This window comes from Lycium barbarum, chromosome 12 (genome assembly GCF_019175385.1).
Source record: "Lycium barbarum isolate Lr01 chromosome 12, ASM1917538v2, whole genome shotgun sequence".
NCBI lineage: Eukaryota > Viridiplantae > Streptophyta > Magnoliopsida > Solanales > Solanaceae > Lycium > Lycium barbarum.
In genome coordinates this window covers 56313742-56334265 of record NC_083348.1, presented here as the reverse complement: position 1 = coordinate 56334265, position 20524 = coordinate 56313742, and the positions used below count along the sequence as shown (strand labels likewise).

General features: G+C 36.1%; 1 protein-coding gene across 1 annotated transcript; it reads right to left on the bottom strand.

Moving 5' to 3' along the window:
• Nucleotides 1-7728: 7728 nt before the first annotated feature.
• Nucleotides 7729-11379, bottom strand: LOC132624268 (uncharacterized). Its single transcript, XM_060339072.1, has 4 exons — nucleotides 10888-11379; nucleotides 10393-10732; nucleotides 8573-8652; nucleotides 7729-7869 (listed from the first exon to the last, which is right to left on the bottom strand). The coding sequence occupies exons 1-4, from the start codon at nucleotides 11377-11379 to the stop codon at nucleotides 7729-7731; spliced, it is 1053 nt and encodes a 350-aa protein (XP_060195055.1).
• Between the last annotated feature and the right edge of the window lie 9145 nt (nucleotides 11380-20524).

Sequence of the window (20524 nt, the reverse complement as noted above, 5' to 3'; positions counted from 1 at the left end):
TTACCTAATTTAGTTATCCTAATATTTTAACCCCAAACCCATTTCATTTTACCCAAACCATTATTTCACCCCACCCGTAAAAACCCTACCATAGATGAACCCAATCGACACCATCTAAAAACGTTGAATATTTTGCCTAAATCGACTTCATCTTCTCAATATTTGTTGTATTTCATAGATTTTTTGAGTTCATCTTCTTTTTACACCTATAATTGAAGTTTTTTCACTGATGTAAATCGAAGGTTATACCTATTTCATCAACGAGTTAAAGGTTGACATTTTTGTAAAGTTTGGAGGACAATCTAAAAGGTTACACCTATTTCATCGTCTATATTGCTAAAAGGTCAGCCCCATGTCTCATTTTCTTTCTATGTAATGCGATTAGAACTAGGACTTTTCGTCTTTATTTTTTTTCTCATTTTTACAGTATAAATACTTGGGTAAATGCTTGAATATGTTAAAATAAGTAGTTGTGGCATCTATTGTTGTTTTCCTTGAATATGCTATTAGAACTAGGGTTAAGATGTTTATTTGTTCGTGTTCAAGAGTCTAATTTTACATATAAAATTGAAGTATTTCTACTGTTTTTAGGTTGTAAAATGTCTTTTGAACTGATTAATTTGAGATTTTACCATGGTGGGATTTTAAAGAAGGGAAAAAACCTATATGTTGGTGGAGAAATTACTGATATTACAGGTTGGATTTAAATAGGTTTTGTTACTTTGAATTGAGGGATTGTATAAAAGAACTAGGCTATGACCCTGGGAGATGCCTAGTTTATATGAGATTAGTTAATAGTGTGCCATTGACAGAAATTAAATTAGACAGGGATAAAATGAGAATTTCTGCATGTTTAAGACATGGAGATATTTTGGAGACATTTGTGTATCACATGATTGAGGAGCCTATAGTGGTCCCACCCTTATTAAAATATGTAAGCCATGTGGAGGGAGAAAGTAATTTATATTTTGATAAAGGGAATGGTCAAGACATTGGGGTAGTGGGGGAGCATATCAACTAGGAGATGTGCATAATGCAACTTTTGATGAAGACTTGGAGTCATTCTTTGAGGCTCCATCTGAACCAACACCACATGTCCAAACTACTACTCCTCCAACCCCTACCCCTGTCCAAACTACTACTCCTCCCCTTCTCCAACCTACCACTTCTCCAAATCCAACCCCCTGTCCAAACTACTACTTCCCCAAATCTAGCCCGTGTACATCCTACTACTCCTGAATTATCACAAACTAAGGTTGTACTTGATGATGTTGAATTTGATAGGGATTCTTTAGAATCCAATCTAGAAGGATCATTTGATGAAGGAGAAGTAGATAGTGAGAGTGATGTACATGAGGAGATAAGGGGTTTTAAGGAGGAAATGAGAGCTGGAAAGAGAAGGAAGAGGGGTGAAATACCTCATGTTTCTGGACATGTTAAGCTAAGAACAGGAAAGAAAGGGCCAGATGTGGGGTTTGATGAATCAGAAGGTGGTAATAGAGATAGTTTGAAAGGCAAGTTGGTTGGTGATGAGCCTTATTACCCTTTAGATGGAGCTGACAGTTTTAAAACTGATTCAGATAACCTAAATGATGATGCAGGAGTGGTTCGACAGAGAAAGAAAGTAAGAGAAAGGAAGACAGCAGATAGAGTTGTGTTTGATAAAACCTGCAAGAAGGTAGTGTGGGAAATAGGTCTCTAATTTGAATGTGTTGATGATTTTATAGTTGATGTTACCAAGTATGCAGTTGATTAATATGTTGCTATTGAAAAGTATATTAATTAATCTACAAGGGTAAGGGTTAGGTGTACAGATGGTTGTCCCTGGCTTCTATTTGCTAGCTTTGACTCTAGGACTAACAACTTTGTAGTGAAGAACTACAATCAAATTCAAAAATGTGACCCTACTAATAGGAGCAAACTTTGCAATTCCAAATTCTTAGTCAGTCATTATAATGAGAGGATAAAAGAACAATCAAACATTAAATTTTTTGAGTTTTAACAGCTTATTAAGAAGGGGTGGATCTATATATTGGAAGGAATGTGTGTAGGAGAGCAAGAAACAAAGTGATACAAAAGATGATGGGTGGCCATGTTCAGGAGCTTGGGAGAATTTTAGATTATAAGGATGAGTTGCTAAGATCAAATTCAGGTAGTACATATGTAGTGAAGCTTAGTGGGGAGACATTTGAAGGTGGTCGAAAAATGTTTCAAGGCTTCTACATATGTTTTTATGTAATGAAGACAATCAGATACTGCCACTGGCTTGGATAGTAGTTGAGGTTGAAAACAAGTACACTTGGACATGGTTTATTAAAATTTTAAAGAAAGATCTTCAGCTGGGAAATAGGACAGACATGGCATTTATAACAGATACGTGAAAGGCAAGAATTAAGTGTTCACTTCATGTTCATATGTGTTTTTTTATTAATATTGTATTTTTTACTAACACCATGTTTTTAGTCTTTACTGGGTCTTAAAAGTGACATCACAGAGCAGCTGCCCTATGTTAAACATAGGATGTGCACTAGGTGTGTCTTAGCAAACAGTGGCGGAGCCACAAAATTATATTTACAAGGTTAAAATTATTTTTTATATATATATAGTAGATGTTGAACCCCCTTAGGCTTCTTTGTATGTTTACTTTTTTATATTTTGAACCCCCTCGGCGGAAATTCTAGCTCCGCCACTGTTAGCAAACTGGTCTAAGTAATTCAGAGGCTTGAGAGAAAGAATTGCTTTTGGTAGTATGCAAGGTCTACCTTTAAGGCCGGCTTGAGGAATAACCATAACTACATGAAAAAATTGGGAGAGAAATGTCTTGATAAGTTGTTGTACTACAACCAAGAAAGATGGATCAAGCTTTACTTCAACTTTACCACACAATGTGACAGTGTAGACAACAACATGGTTGAATGTTTCAATGCTTGGATATTAGCTGCAATGCACAAGACTATAATTACAATGCTTGAAGAGATAAGGGTGATAATGATGAAGACAATAGGACAGATGAGACAGTTTTACAGTTGGATCTGTGATGTTTCTCCAACAGCAGTGAAACTTATGGGAGATAACACAAAAAAGTCTATGAAGTGCAACATTGAGTGGAATTTTGACATGGGGAATCTTAGTAGCTTAGTTGATTGGCTACCTGAATTTTCACCTTGTTGATGATGGTTCGATTCCCCACCTTGTAATCCCCTTCCCCTATCCCCAATTTTCCAAAAAAAAAAAAAAAAAAGTGGAATTTTGATATAGGAGATGAGGTGCTTCAGGGACAATATAGGCATATTGTGGATCTGCCTAAACAAACTTATATCTGCAGAGCGTGGATGTTGAAAGGCATCCATGTCCTCATGATGCAATAGCTGCTCTTCACCATATTGTTGCGTTGTGACAAATCTTGCTCTTGTGTGGTCCAAGTTCCCTGCATTGTTTAATTTATTGTTGCTTCGTTGTGACAATTTTTAAATTTCTGATTCTCTTTCCGGATTTTAGAGATAATGTAGACAAAATATCTTTAAAGTAATAAAAAGAAATAGCAAGCTCAGTTGGTTATACCTGAGGAAGGAATTTATGTTGAACTTGTAAACACTCCATCCCCCCCCCCTTACCCCCCCCCCCCACAACTAACCAAGACATGTACTACAGAGTGAAATAGAGTTCGGGTAAAGCAAGAAAAGAGAATAAGAGCCTATTTGGATGGGCTTAAAAAAAGCAGCTTATAAGCCGGAAACAGCTTATAAGCCAAAAAAAAAAAAATTGGTGTAGTCCAACTTATTTTTTTTTGGCTTATAAGCTGCTTTAGATAAGTTAAGCCAAACAAACCCAATTAATTTTTTGGGCTTATTTTAAGCACAAAATGGTTTTAAGCTGGCCAGCCAAACACTCAAAAAAACTTAAAACAGCTTATAGGCAACTTGTAAGCCAATCCAAACGGGCTCTAAATTGGGAGAATTTTGTACATTCATTGATGTTTGGGTTCAATTGTTGAAGAAGAGAAAGCATTACAAATGCCTTTTCTGCTTGCCATATTGCCAAAAGTATATTGGATAATATAAAAAATTCTGCAAAAAGTAGGTAGATTTAGGTTGAAAAGGGAGAATTTAGACAAAATTCTACTATAGTCTCACCATTGATGAGTGAGAGATTGAAAAGAAAAGATGGGAAGGAGAGCTTGAGGGACATGAATTGGTTTTTTTATGAAATGACAAAAAGGTCCCTTATCTTTATACTCTAGTAAAAATAATAAGGGTATTTAGGTGAACTAAAAAGTGGGTAGGATTCTAATCTATTACCTTCATCTAGTAGGTTAGTGAGGCTCATACATATTAATATATGCATGCATGTACTTTATGGTGATACTAAGAGATTGAAAGTGCGAATCACTAAGGGAGGGAAGGAGGGAGGAAATTGTGCGAGAACTCACGGTGAAGAAATAAAGAGGTCCTTCTATATTGAAATCTCAGTTTTTTAATAAAGAGGTCCTTCTATATCGAAATCTCAGTTTAAAAAATAATATGCAAATTCCTGGATCGCCCGTGGAGAAGAACCAAAACAGAATGGTTCCGCCTAAATGTATGCTTGCATATTCGTCCATAGGTCAAATCGGATATGTAATTATTGGAGACTTTACTGATCTATTAACAACAAGTAGATCTATGCCAGAATAATTACTACTGTGTCAGGAGAATTAGTATAAGAAGCCGTGAATACACTTCTTGGTAATGGAATCTGGGGACAACCAATGGCAGACAATCATAATATAAAGTTTACAAGTCATTTTCTGATGTAAAGGCAAAGAAGGATTTGATCAAGCCATCTCCGACAATTAATCAACAATTTGAAGCATGCTTCGTTGCTTTGCTCTTCTTCTTCATTTTTGTTGGTCTTAAGGGGATATTTGGATTTTGGAGCGCGTTGTCTCCCACAATGGAAATAAAAAGGGGATAAATCAAGTAAAATCATTGTTGCATTAAGGGGTCATTTGGTAGCTGGTTAGGACTATGCGGGTATTAGTAATGTAGTTATTAGTAATGCAGATATTAGTTATGCATGTAATAGTTATGCAGGTATTAGTAATGCAAGTAATAGTTATGCAGGTATTAGTTATGTAGGGTTTAGTTATGCAGGGTTTAGTTATGCATAAATTATTTCTTTGGATCTTGGTTTGTTATATTAAAAGTTAATAATATTATATACTTTTTAAATTAAAACATTTATTTCCAAATATTTTTTTTACAAAATATTAAAATATTATATTAAAAATTATATAAAAATATTTGTTTAGTAAAGGAAAGTATTTTAGTTATTCCATCTTCTACCCCACATAAAATAATACATAGATTCCCACATAACTTATACATGTATTAGTTTTACGGGTTTTTAAATTGCAAACCAATTATCGTACTAATTTTATAAATGAATAACTTAAATTCGAACTAGCTACCAAACGCGGTATAAGTATGCAGAAATAAATACATAAAGAAGGTGTCTCTTTATTAGCTACCAAACGTGGTATAAGCTAATGCAGAAATTAATACATAAATAACTTGCCTCTTGTCCAGCTACCAAATGACACCCTAAGTGTTATTCAAGTACTTTGCAAACAACGTATATGAGGGTCTTATTGTCACACCCTACCCTTGGTAAGGCGTGACTAGCACCCGGCACCTTACGGGAACCGAGCGAACCAACTTATAACTTGCATCCTTCTTGTCTCGAATGGTAAAAATACGGCTAAGGGCTAAATATGAACATAATATCATGCATAAATATATGTGCAATGGGCTACGATGCCAACATAACTACCGACACAACATAACTAAGCTATACACAAGAACTGTCTGCAAAGCCTCTATGAACATGAATGAAATATACAAGTCGGGACAGGGCCCACGACATACCCTTAACTCTACTCATATATATATATATATATATAGACTTAGGCTCGGCAATGCTCCAGGAAGAAGTGGAGCCACCAAACGTAACTGGTACCTGAAGGCAACCTACGGTGGAAGATCCTCGTCTCGTCTATTTGCACCTACGGGCATGAACGCAACGTCTACAAGAAGGGACGTCAGTACGAACAATGTACTGAGTATGTAAGGCATGAATGGTAACATGATATAAAAACGAAGATAGTAAAAGATAAGGTGAGTAATTATATCTCGTACACTTTCTCAGACCTCTGTCACGTAAATTAACTTGTCTATAGGGAAAAAAAATTCATACACATCCATACACAATATACACATATTTGCATTCACATACATTTACGATACATACATCTATCATATCCATACCCCACCCTGTCGGGACTTGGTGTCATCCGTACCCGGTCCTTTCGGGACTCGGTGTCATCCCCAACTGATCAGTGGGAGTGCAATGCATACATACATACATATATAAACATAAAAAAAAAAATACATAAATGAAATCAACATCATAATTAGCATTATTATTATCACTATATCATTCCTCGAAGGATCGACCATCGTAAGATGAAATCGATAATGTCATGAGAGTATCGAGAACCATGAACTTAGATAGCATTAGAAATAGAATCGTCATCGCTATATCTAACCTAGAAAGAACAAGTATTATGAGGTGAGATCAATCACAAAGAATAGTCTCAAGATCATGAATAAGCTGAATAATATCGTAAGGATCGTGAGATTGATAGACTTCTAGCAATTAATCTAAACTTTATGTTTTAGGAAATAACTTTTTACCAACTGCGTGTTCAATTTGAACGGAGGATTAAGTGATACATGGACTATTTGATATCCCACTTAAGAAAATGTCTGAATACAAATTTTAATTTCAGTATAATTAATAGTTCACAATGATCATAAAATTTTTCTTAATAACCTCTAACTGTTACTTAGAAAAAAGAAAATATATGTCTGTCAATTATGTAATCCCAATACACTACAAAGACGAAATGAATGCTTATAACCACTTACAATTTGAATAATAAAAGTAATATTTTTCATGGACCAAAAGCCAAATTTCTCCACTACAAAAGAGGCGTATAGCAGGTCATAACTGGCCAAATCAATAGCAAGTATCAAATGGTAACGGCTGAACATTTCTTTTTCTAGATTTCATTGTCTGAGGAAAATATTGACATATCTAAGAGAGTATAGTGACCACTGAGTAGGAGCGTAATAATTAGTACTCGCTCCGTCTCATATTACTTGGCCACATTACTAAAAATATATATTTTAAATTATCTGTTCATTTATAAAACCAAGATAAAATTAATTAAATCTTTCCCTTCTTACCCTTATATTAAATGTTCTTGAAAATAATCAATATTGATTAGAATGTATTTATTGGAGAGAAATGGGGATAAGGTAGTAAAATACATCTTTTATTTATGATTTTTTAAAGGATGTGCAAAAGGAAAAGTGGTCAAGTAATATGGGACTGACGGAGTACACTCCTCGCTCAGAACACTCCCAACATAACAGAGGAAAATCAGCAATCTCAAGTAGGGGTGGGCATAAATATCGAAAACCGAAAAACCAAAAAACCGAACCGAACCGAATGAATTCGGTTTTTCGATTTTCGGTATTTCGGTGTTTCGGTTCGGTTCCGATTTTTTTAAATAGCAAATTCGGTGTTCGGTTTCGGATTTTCGATTTTTCGGTTTAACCGAAAATTTAATATAATTTTTTTATACCAATATATAATATATATCAATATCATTACTTCCATGAATCACAACAGATATCGTCTCAGTCCACTCCTATCGTCACAGATATAATCTGCTGCTGGCGGCTGCGTGCTGGTGCTGGTGCTGGCTGCCGCAGCTGCTGGTTGCTGGCTGCCGTTGCGGGCTGCTGCTGCTGGTGGTGGCTGCTACTAGTTAGTTATAATTTAAGTATGTTTGAAGAAATTAGGAAGATTACAGCTTCGTCAAGGAGTTGAAGGCAAATAGAAACATGCATCAAAATTCAGCTAGCACTACAGGTTTAAAAAAAAAAAAAAAACGTGAAACCCCATATAGATATACAATCAACTTGGTTTTTCTGGTGCCAAGGGTCTGTGCATATAGGTACTATCTATTAGAAAAGTAGCCCGTGTTAGTCCATTCACTAGCTCCACCTAATACCACAGCCATTGCACATCAATATTGAGTGTCTAAGCATGCACTATTGCTTAGACACTCAATTGTAACTAACTAGTCCATGTAAAAGTTAGATGCAGAATGAAACGTGCATCACACTCCATCCAAAGTAAATAAATAACACATAACGTAGCATATTCAGCACAGACAGGAATTGAAGGAACGAAGGATGAAACAAATTTCTGCAATCCTCTAGTATTACCATGAACCTCTTCACCTTATATCCTAGGTTTTTAATTGGAAGAACTATGGAACCTTAACTATGTTTTCATAAGGACAGATGTACAGCAGATATTTAAGTCATATGCAAGTCTAGAGGATTGCTTAACCAATGCCAAAAAAACGAATTAGAAAACCGAAACCGAACCGAACTTCAAAACACCGTACCGAACCGAACTAATTCGGTGCGGTGTTCGGTTTCCACTTTAAAAAAACCGAAATCGAAATATCGAACTGAACTTTGAAAAAACCGAACTGAACAACCGAACGCCCACCCCTAATCTCAAGTCTCAACACTGTGAGGATGAACACACTGTTTTCATACTCACGAAAACAATGAACTCTATCAGAATTCTATACAACATGGAAGCTTCGTAATAAACTTATTTTGAGTTCAAGATTTAATTAAAAAAATATCTATATAATCAATTTTAAATACGAACTCTATGGATAGGATAATTGAGTAAAACTAGCTTCATCAATTTTTTTTTATTTTTAAATTGTACTAGGATTCTATCCCTGGTGGTGATGTACTTGTTATACCCCATTTTAATCGGGTCAAAGCGGAGTACACCATATTGGTGATTCCTAATTATTTAATTTAAGGAGTCGCCACCTAATTATTTTAACGGTGAATTAGGACACTGATTTTAGCTAAGTAAGTGCTAAAATTTAACTCCGATTAATAGCCTACTTAACTTAATGATTCTAGGTAAGAGTTCTTAGTTATCCTAAAGGGAAGGGGTAAGACATCCTTTAAGATCCGCTTAAATACGGTTAACCGGCCAAACTTAGGTTAATTGAAATCAAAATAAATATTTATCTTAAAATATCAAATAGGCGAATAATCAATTTAGAAAAGAACGTTTTTTAACCTCAAAATGAATTAAGAAGTGACCTATAATTAACCAAATGATTTTTCTGTTTAAGAAAAGCGAGATTAAAATATTTAAAATTGAAACTCTTCCTTTCGAAAAAAAAGTGCTTGATCATTTCTTTTAGAATTTGGAAAAGAAAGTCACGTGACCAGTTTTGTTTTAAAACTTGTTTAAAAATAAATAGCAAGAAAGTATTCTAAAATGTTTGTCAACCGAATTAAAATCCAAGCTTTCAATTTGACCAGGGATCAATTAAAGTAAATGAAATTGGTTTTAAAGAGATGATTTCAAATCCCATTTGGATTGCTACTCAATTAAATTAAACTCATTGGGAACTAAAAATCTGGTTGTTGTAAACCGTTTGGATAAAAGAAAAACAAACGTTCCAACAAAACAAACTAGAAAAGAAACTTAGAAAAATATTACGTTTGATAGTCGCTAAAATAATATGCCTATATCTATCCCCCCAAAACTAAGTGTCATAGTGTCGATAAATTTAAATGAATCACACGAACAGTCACAAATAAGAAGAACAAAAACAGTTAGTTTTGGTCAAGTTAAAAATGCAACAGGTGCTCTTTCTTCTCTGACGAGGGAAAGGAGCGAGCGGAGAAATAGACGCGGGTTCATGATATACACAGGTTTCTGGTGCCATTTATAATAATGGAGTACCATACATTAGAAATGGTTTCCATGAATAGCTTAATGACTTCATCAGAAAAACCAAATTTATGTAAAACAGCAGTAATAAAAGGCCAAGACATTCTATCATATGCTTTGGCCATATCCAATTTGCCAATTTGATGACAACATTTTCCCCCATATTCTTACTTTTAGTATTTTGAACAATTTCTTGAGTTAACAAAAAAATTTCAGTAATGAGTCTCCCTTTCAAAAATCCACTTTGATTTTTAGAAATAATATAAGGGAGCAAAGGGTAAGCCTTTTAGAAAGAATCTTAGTGATAATTTTGCTGGAGAAATTACTGAGACTAATAGGTGTAAGTTCAAAAAAAATTAGCACGGGATTCCACTTTAGGGATTAAAGCTAAGAGGGTATGTGAAAAGAATTTGGTAAGTTTTCATTTAAAAAAGAAAAACTAAACAAATTCTATTACTTCATTCTTAATTATATCCCAACAAGATTGTAAAAACTTACCTGAGAACCCATCTGGTCCAGCAGCACTATCAGAACTCATATAAAAAATAGTAGATTTGATTTCAGCTTCTTGAGTGCAACTGCAGATCAAATCACTATCCTCTTGGCTTATGTAGGTTGGAATACAATCAAGGATTCTAGGATCAAGATTTCTAGCCTTGAGATTAAACATATGCTCAAAGTGATTTATAGCAGCCTTAGCAATTGTTGAGTCACCAGAAATCCATTTGCCGTTCTTGTTCTTAATTCTATTGATCTCAAGTCTCCTTTTTCTGTCCCTTATAACAAAGTGGAAATATTTGCTATTGGTGTCTCCTTCTTCAAACCATTTAATCTTGGCCTTTTGTCCATGATAGAGTCTTGCTTATTAAGCCAATAGACATATTTAGCATGCCCTTTGTTAACTTCTGGTCTACTATTCTCTGATCTAAGGATAAGATTTTCATCTTCTAGATATTACATTTTATTTTCCCACATATCAACTTAATCATGCACATCACTAATTTCTTCCCTTGACCATGCAGAAAGTCTTTTAGCCACACTTTTAAGCTTATTTTGAAGAATCCACATAGGGTTCTCAGTAATATTTTTGCTCCAGTCCATTCTAACAACCTCAAGGAAATAATTTTGAGTAGTCCAAAAATCTAGGAATTTAAAGTACTTAGGACCACATACTTGTCCATTTTCACACTTAAAAAGTAATGATCTGTGATCAGGGCCAATTCTAGCTAAATGCCTGACAGAGTTGTTAGCATACTTGGTGGCCCAATCATCATTAATAAACACTCTGTCTAGCCTCATCCAAATCCTCTTGTTTGGTCTCCAATTGTTGCACCAAGTATATCTAGATCCATTGAAACCAACATCTAACATACCACATGAATCGATACATTCTGCAAAATCAAGGCTTCTAGAGTTTCTGTGGGGTAATCCTCCAAGCTCTTCTTCTAGATGAAGAATGACATTGAAGTCCCCACCAATACACATAACTTATTCGGATCTTCCAAGTTGTTCCATAGGTCTTTTCTTTGAGTATTAGTACACTTTGCATACACAGCTGTGACATATATCTTATCACTACCATGGTTCTTATGGATGCTAAGGGTAACATGTTGCTCACGATTTTTTAGGATGGAGACAGTACAATTGTCTCTCCAGAAACACCAAATCTTACCATTTGAATTAGTCATGCAGTGGTTGAATCCCAAAAATCTTTCATAACCTTCCACTTTGTTCATTGCTTATTAATGGTTCTGAGATAGCAACCATATCAACTTTGTTCTTATTAACAAGTCGTTTGAGTCTTTGAATGACCTTTTTAGATCTCACCCCCCTAATTTTCCATATGATTGCACTAATCATAAGAAACATCTTGGTTGGAGTTATTTGTTTTCCTCCCTTAAGCTAGGCGTGGCAGTGTTCTCTTTGTTCTTTTTCTTCTCTCTATTTCCCCTCTTGTGTCTGCTTCTACCCCTTCTAGGAGGTGAGACCCCAGTTTTATCACACAATTCATGAAGATCTTGTTGATCATCAGTATCTAGAATATAGTCCTCAGTCTGAGCCATTTCTGTTGTTGTTGTCATTACATTATCCACATTCATTGCCGTCAACCATATCTTGGGTGCTAAAACTATCCAAAAAATTATGGTTCAAGTCAACATCCAAATTGATACCAGAAAATCTTTTTAGCTGAGATGGTAAATGGAGGATTCACTCTTACCACAATGTAATGTCAAATTATCCCCAGTTCCTTCCTCATTCCCAATATTAGCCTCCTTTTCAATCTGTTGTACACTTTTGTTACTATTTTGTTGGTTTTCTGCAGTATCTCTGGTGCTTTATTTTTGTTGTTAATCCTTGTCCACACTCTTGTTATCCTCCTCATTATTAGAGATTATTTTGTGCCTTACCTCCCGTTTCTTCTATATCAATGCTGCTACCATTTTTATTTTGAGCAACCTTGATCTTAACATTAGTTCTCTTTTTTGGTGGTTTTTTCTACTTTTTCTTCTTGATCCTGTCAAGCTTTTCTTTTAATGTTGAGCTATTTTTACTCTCTGTAGGCTTTTGTTTTCTTTATTCTTGTCTCCTTTTTGCTGGTCTATTTTGTGCTCACAGTTCTCCTGTTGCTTTCTGGCTTTCTGCATCTCTTCCCCTTTCTTAATCTCCTGTTGACTAACTTCTTTTTCCTTTTCCTCCATGATAAATTCTCCATCTGTTATATTGTTGTCTTGCTCGATTTTTTTCTTTTTCATATCTTCCATTTCATCTGCTCTTTTCTTTTCAACCTTTCTACATTGGATTATTGAGTGTCCCAATATTTTGCAATGTGCACAAAATTTCGAAACATTCTCATACTCAAGCTTTTGGTAGAAACCTTTGCGGGGACAATTCGTATCCTAAGTACCCACAAAATAGAAGTTAATTTGGTCTTAGTCAGATTCACCTCAACTCTAACTTTAACCATGCTTGGCCTGGTTCTGTTCTCAGTGACAACATCCATGGTCAGAGGGATACCAATCGGAGCCACAATTTTTTTCACATAATTCCATGAGTGTAAATGGAATGTTAATCCCGGAAGTAAAACCCAAACTGGGACTACTGGAGAGTCCTCCTTGGATTTGAAATCTGGTTCCATTTTTCCAACCACAAAACTTGTTCATCAATTTTGATGGATCGGTTATATCACACGGTCTTAAAATCATCCTCTTTAGAGAAATTAATAAAAATGTGCGATAATCATAAACTCCAATAGTAGTTGTACCTTTAAATGTTACTTTCTTAGCAAATCGTGCTCCGAGTTTCTCAATTTGGGGGCGGGTTCTAACGAACTTTCCGACCAGAGTGAACTTGCATTCATTGGACATGACTCCATAGTATTCACTGGTGTTGAAGAGGACAGCTGCTACACCGTTGTCATTAGTGAATTTGGCTTTAATTTTGGGGTTCGCAAATCGATTGTGTTTAAGGTTCCGCGCAGGAGGAGTTTGAATTGATCTAGCATAGTTGGAATTTGGAGGAATTTCTTCAGTGGTAGTAATCTTGTTAGTATTATCAGTGATGTTATCACCCACACGCGCCATTTCCGACGTCACTGTCGTCCATATGACTTCATCAATTTATAGCAATCAATATTAAAGGATGTTATAGTCCAGATATAACTTACCTTGCATTATAAAATTTACATTATGGCCAGATCATCATTTTCCATGCAAAGCAATTACCTCATTATCCTTCACATACGTAGACTCAGACTAAGGCCTCATTTGTTTTCATTAAGATTAAGACGTCTGAATCTGAATGCACATTTGAAAGATTAAGATGTTGTCTCTAGGTCTGAACACTGAATGATTAAGACTGTTTGTTTTTCAATATCTGAATGTGCATAATGTATTTGTTTAAGCATAATAAATATACAATTCAAATTAAAAAGTAACTAAATAGTAGAAAATAAATACAAATTTAATAAAAAAAATATTATTTGATAAAAAAAATGAAACATTTATGTTCACTAGTGATGGTGGAGATGTTTTGTAGTCATGGTGGGTGGTGATTGGGGGTGGTGAGTGGGTGGTGGGTAGTGGGGGTGGGGTTGGTGGGGAGCGAGGGTAAGGTTGGTGGTGGGAGGTGGGGGTAGTGAGGAGTGGGGGTGGGTGGTGTGGGGTAGGGGTTGGGGGTGGGGTTGGTGAGGAGTGGGGGTGGGATTGGTGGTGGGGGTAGTGGGAAGTGGGGGTGGGGTTGGTGATGTGGGTAGTAGGGAGTAGGGGTGGGTGGTGTGGGGTAGGGGTTGGTGGTAGGGAGTGGGTGGGATTAGGGTTGGTGGTGGGGTGGGGGTGGTGGGGAGTGGGGGCTTAGAGTGGAGAGTGGGTGGGTGGTGAGGTGGGGTTGAGGTGGATGGGTGGGGTTGGAGTAGAGAGTGGATGGGAGTGGGGTTGAGGTGGAGGGTTAGGGTTGGGGTTGAAGCTGGTGATAAAAAATTACATACAAAAATACCTCTTAATAATATTAAGACTTTGTTCAAGATCTTAATGATTAAGACCTATTCAAACCAATAAGTGCTTAGATCTTAATGCAAACAAATGCACTTAATGACTTAAGGTCTGAACCACTCAGATTCAGATCTCGAATAAGTGCAAACAAATGAGGCCTAAATCATTATATATTCCATGAAAATATCTTAGGCAACAGAAGTTAATTAGAAGCAGATGCAACCCATTGCATCGGGCATAAAAGAAAAGAGATAGCAAAGTCACAACAATCTTAGATTTAACGCACATTGATCACCATCTCAGACTCCTAGGTTCATAACATAAATAGGTAAATGAAGAAGAGAAACAGATGAAAAAACACTTCAAATTCCGCAATCACGAGAGGGACAGAGTCTTCAAGTTTCGTAACTCATGCATTAAAAGGTTATAACCGAAAGGAATATTGTTCAGACATGTCCACTAATTCATTTTAAAAGGGAGAAAAAATAAATATAGCGTGCTACTAAATAAATAAAGAACGAAGGAAAAAATGCAAAGAACGAGATAAAAGGAAATAGAATTGTTGGTCATACGAGTAATTACGGGTGTACATGAACCGGGTTTGTTAGAATTTTTTAAATACCAAACCAAACCAATTGCGTCGGATTTTAAAATTTATACACCAAACCAAACCAATAAAATTCGGGTTTTTCAACCTCGGGTTTTCTTGGGTTTTTCGGGTTTTTTTTTTGGAATAGTCTTGATACAAAACATAAAAATTTTACTTCAAATATTATTTAGTCCTAGTAAGATACAATTATACAATTAAGGCGTTTCTCAAGAAAATAACACAAAATGTGAGAAGAGTGATGACATTGTATTAAAATATTCAACAAAAGCTAATATAATCGGTTAAAATAAATATTGCTAAGTAACAAGCCATAAAAGAAAATGATCATAATCTAAAAATACTAAGTCATGCTAAAGTGAGTATTAATTACATGACAAAAAAAAAAACTTAAGTTATGTATTTTTACTCTCTAAATCAATTATGCAAAACTAAAGAATAGATATCCAACATTATTGTCATTCCTAGTGGTAAATTGAATTTCTTTTGTTAGCCTTAGTGTTGAGTTAGTTTTGGTTTGGACTTTATGTCACGACCCAGCTAGGGGCCGTGACGGGTACCCGGGACTAGCCACCGAGCACCACTCGTTCTAATACTCATCTTACTCATTTAATGCCTTTTTACCAATTTTATACACGAATTGTAGGAAAATCATATTTTATATAAAAACATAAATACTTATATACATTTGCCTCTCGGCCATCAAAATAACATATACATAATAATAACATCTTGCGAGACCATCTGACCCACACTGCGTATCTACGAGCCTCTACTGACATACTAAACATATAGACGGAACAAGACTCCGTCATGCCCAAAATATGCATATATACCAAAAGAAGAACCATAAGCACCTCCGGACAATGGAGTGCTATCGATCAGTTGACAGCTACTAAGGGTCTGGACCAAGCTCACCTTCCTGTCTACCTGTGGGCATGAACACAGCGTCCAAAGAAAACGGACGTCAGTACGAACCTTGTACTGAGTATGAGAGGCATAAACAATGAAGAAAGACAGTGATAATATAATGTGAACATCAATATGAAACATCTGAATCTGAATGACAATCATAAAAGAAGTAATGCATGCTGTCTTACTCATACTCATCATAATCTTATATATGCATAATATGCAAGCTGCCCGTCCATATCGGAACGGTGTAATAATCAATAACATTAGTGTTACACCCCGTACTTCGAAGAAACACTGTTAAATTTGAATGTAAGAATGTCGAGTTACGACTAGGTAAAACAACTTTGGAGTATGAGGAATGAGGCATTATTAAGTATATTGTTTAAATAATGGATGATTATGATCTTGTAAGTCGTCATCGGGAAAGAGTATTTTAAAACACAAGAATATGGTCATTATCATAAGTGATAAATATCATGTATGGGAGGTTTCGGAATATTTCGAGATCGAGCAAGTTGAAGAAAATAAGTTCGACGAAAATTTGATAAATGCTGGACAGATTTTTAGTCAACTTTGGAGGGGTATATCTCTATGCATATTTGGAGTTTTAAGGCGTTTCAAAAGCCTAAAATGAAGTTCGTCAAGTCTAGTTTATGATTCAACAAACCACTCATCGATAGGACGTCGGAGTAGAGAATTATAGACGCTACAAACTGAACTGTCGCGCAGAAACAGCACTGCTACAGTACGCTACAGCACTGCTACAGTAATGTAGCTACAGTGACGCAGTTTCAGCCCTTATAAAAAGGGGCAAACCCCCATTTTTATCATCTAAAAACTTCTCAAATTTTCCAGAAAATTCAGCAACAAAAAGGGGCCTAAATCTCACATAAAAGTGAGGATTGTGAGTGAAATTTCAAGCTACGAAGTACTAATCGAAGTCCGGGCAACGCATAATCACGAATATAATTTTGTTTGGAGTTAGAGGAGCATGGGAACAATAAGATGTTGAAGAATTTGCTACTTTCATAAAAACAAGGTAAGAATCAATTCCTTTTTCTTATGTTATGAAGATTTGTTTGTGTTGTAGTATGTAGAAATGAGTAGAATTTATGGAAATATGAAAGTTTGCAAAGTGGGTATGTATATATATTATATATGTAGCCATGGGTGTATATATGTTGTATACATATATGAGTTGAATTTTAAGTTGTATACTAGTTGTGGCTATTGTGGAATTTGTATTGGAAATGGAAGTTGAATGAAAATTGGATGAAATTGGAAAGAAGCCATGTTGGCCGTGTGGTAGATTGTTGTTGGAGATGAATTAGTAAGTAGAAAATGTGTTGGAATGGTTTTGTTGCATATATAAGAATTTTGGATTGAATATGGAAGTTGATGGAATTGTTGAATATTGAATATATAGCTTGGAATACTTTTGGTTTATGTTTGAATGGTCTTATATTAGTATGTGAATATGAAAATATTGATATCGGGTTGTAAGTGCAAAGTTGGATTTGGAATTGTCGCATTATTTGGAAAATAAGACTATTTACGCTAGAATGCGTTCCTAGTCGATTATTGATGTTGTATATATTGTTGTTGGTATGGTTGTTGTTGTTTTAGCCGAGTTTTAACCTCGGGGATGATATATATATAGGGGAGATGCTGCTCAAATTTTTATAGACAAGAATTGGTTAAGGTTGAAATTTTAAGTCTTATGAATAGTAAATTGGTAAATGTGACCATTTGTAGGTTTTGGACGAAACGGGATTTGAGTTTTGACAAGCGTAAAGGGCAAGAAAGGTATGTAAAACTATCCCGATTCTTCTCTTGGCATGTCCTAGATGTACTAGGCTTGGATTTACGCCTCGGGGAATATTCTGTCCATCGGAATCCGCGTTTGAAATCGTCGCTTTTTCATTCAATAGAATTGAATTCCTTAAGTATGCTTTGATGAAAAATTGAAATTTTTTCCCAAATTGCTTAGGAAGTTATGGAATGTCCTAGAACCTTTGTAGGTGACCCCATAAGCTTAAAAATACGTAATTTGAGCCCACCGCTTCATTGGTTCCGAGGTGGGCCCACTATTTCCAATTTTACCCTTTATGTGTCTATGACTTGTCTTCGAGCGTTTTCGTTAGAGATACTCTAACTACCCCTTTATCTACTAAATAAAAACTATTTTAAATATTTCATTAAGTCTTATAAATTGTTTTGAATCTTGAAAACGATCTCGGATAGATTATGCCTCCGTAACCCGTTATGACATCTAAATTTACTTACTATGTTTCCGTCCGATTTCATTGATTTGATTTGACATTCGATATGCCTCATTGAGTCTCTGGAAATATATATATGGTATTTTTAGTGCATTTAGTTTCTCACTACTCCGTTCGTGGATGCCTCAATGTTTCCCCCACTGAGCCCGGGCCAGGATATGTTGTCAAGCGTGATCCTTTGCATTGTTCGCCGTGCCTCGATGTGAGGGGGCAGGTATACGCGTACATGGGTTTGTGGAGTATGCTGTGCCATGTACGCTTGTTCTGATATGATCTGATATGGCCATCTGATATGATATGCTATGTTACGGGGTTATTCCCCTTTTCTGATCCTTATGTGTTGTGGCACCAGTGTCGGGGGTGACCACGTTCTGTCTGCCGAGTCCCTTGGCAGGGGCCGGATATGATATGGCATATGTTTCTGTACATACTCTTCATGTTTTGAAAATATGCATTTGATACTCTGGACATCTCACTCACATTTCTGTACGTTCTGTTCCGGTTATGATTTTGTTCCGTAATGGGACCAGGTATGACATACGTTTCCTGTAAGTACTATTTATGCTTTATGATCAGCATTTTGCTAATCTGGATATTCCGTTCATTTTTCTGTACCTCCTGTTCCGATTATGACTTTGTTTACTACGTTCCATGCTTTACATACTCAGTACATATTTCGTACTGACCCCCTTTCTTCGGGGGCTGCGTTTTCATGCCGCGCAGGTACATACTACAGATTTGCTGACCCACCTGCCTAGGACACCTATTCTGCTATTCTGGAGCGCTCTTTTGTCTAGAGCCTATACTCTGGTACAGTCTGCTGCTGTTGGATATATGTACGCTATTTAGGGGTACGACGGGGCCCTGTCCTGTCTTATGTTTCTGTTATGTTCTGTAGAGGTCTGTAGACATACATGTGGGTTCTGTATATGTTTTAGGTTGTTATGATTTGTGATAGCCTTATCGGCTTCTATGTGTTATATATGTTCCTCTATGACACTAGTAATGTCGACTGACTTTTATATTTATATAATCTGCTAGTCTGCTGGTTTGGATTATTGGGTACGTTTGAGTGTCCAGCACGGACACTAGTCACGGCCTACGGGGTTGGGTCGTGACAAAAGTGGTATCAGAGCAGTTCGTCCTCGGAATGTCTACAGACCGTGTCTAGTAGAGTCTTGTTTATCGGTGTGTTGTGCACCACATCTATAAACAGGAGGCTACAGGACATTTAGGGTGTTACTTTTCTTTGAATCTTAGATCGTGCGATAGAGCCAGCTATAGGAAATGAACCCCTTTTTTTTTACTAACCCTTGATTGCAGCTGGAGAACGGTATCGACATAAGACAGCGACTGATGATATTGGAAGCTACACAGTACACAGGTAAGTAATGGTATGAAAGATGCATGCTGGGTAAGGTGTTTGAAATACGATTGAAACATGAAGCTGAAGATTGAAAAGAAAAAAAAAAGCAGGAAAGTGTAGTAGGTGCAGTTTGAGTTGGGCATGTGAGGTAAGCCTCAGCATCTTTATACTTTTATTTGAAATTATTAGCCCCGTGTGGCTATGAGGCGATATGATACGATATGTATATACGTATATGTGTTGGCCCTGTGAGGCATGGTTGGTATTTCCTGTGTACAGGTTTTGGGATAGTAAGAAATACAGAGGAACCTCTGCCCAATTTTTTCTAGAAATACGGAGAGGAAAATGAGATATAAATTCTTAACGTGTCTTGAAGATCGATACCGTAGGGTAAATCTATTATGTTGGATTAAAGTTTAAGAGATACCCTCCATGTCATTTGTAAGAAGCATTGTCCCTATTTGGAAAAATTTTATCTCGAGAAATCATATATGAGTAGCAAATTCTCAATTTATTTAAACGGACCGGAAATATGTTCCAACCCCATTTTGCTTTAGAACAGCCTAGGTTGAGGGGCAAAAATATGTGGAAGGGCAAAGATGCCCAACGGTTAAGTTTCCTCTAATTGGAAGAATACAAAGTGTATGACAGGCAGTTGAGGATTGAGTGGTCCGCTTACGACTCAAATATATATATATACAAATATGGAGGTAATTATGTGAATTAAGTACTAACAGATTCCGCGAAGTTCGTCGGATTCTAGTTTTCTTTTGCTGGTAGTCGGAAGATGCCTCACAGTAACATTATATCAGTTTTCATCGACTGATTGGAGATGGGATCTGTGGAATAAAAACTTAAACTCGTGAGCTGTCTAAAATTACATATATACAAACATGGAGGTGAATATTGAGGATTTACAGGGGCGATACGGTAACTATATAGTTAGAAAAGTAAAAGAATCCCCTCTAAGTCG

Coding starts and splice junctions, on each gene's coding strand:
- LOC132624268 (XM_060339072.1), bottom strand. CDS start 11,379: ATGTGTATTGGTGGGGACTTCAATGTCATTCTTCATCTAGAAGAAGAG. Junction 10,733..10,887: donor CAAGGGAAGAAATTAGTGAT/GTGCATGATTAA, acceptor CATGGACAAAAG/GCCAAGATTAAATGGTTTGA. Junction 7,870..8,572: donor AGTTCGATATTTCGATTTCG/GTTTTTTTAAAG, acceptor ACTAACTAGTAG/CAGCCACCACCAGCAGCAGC.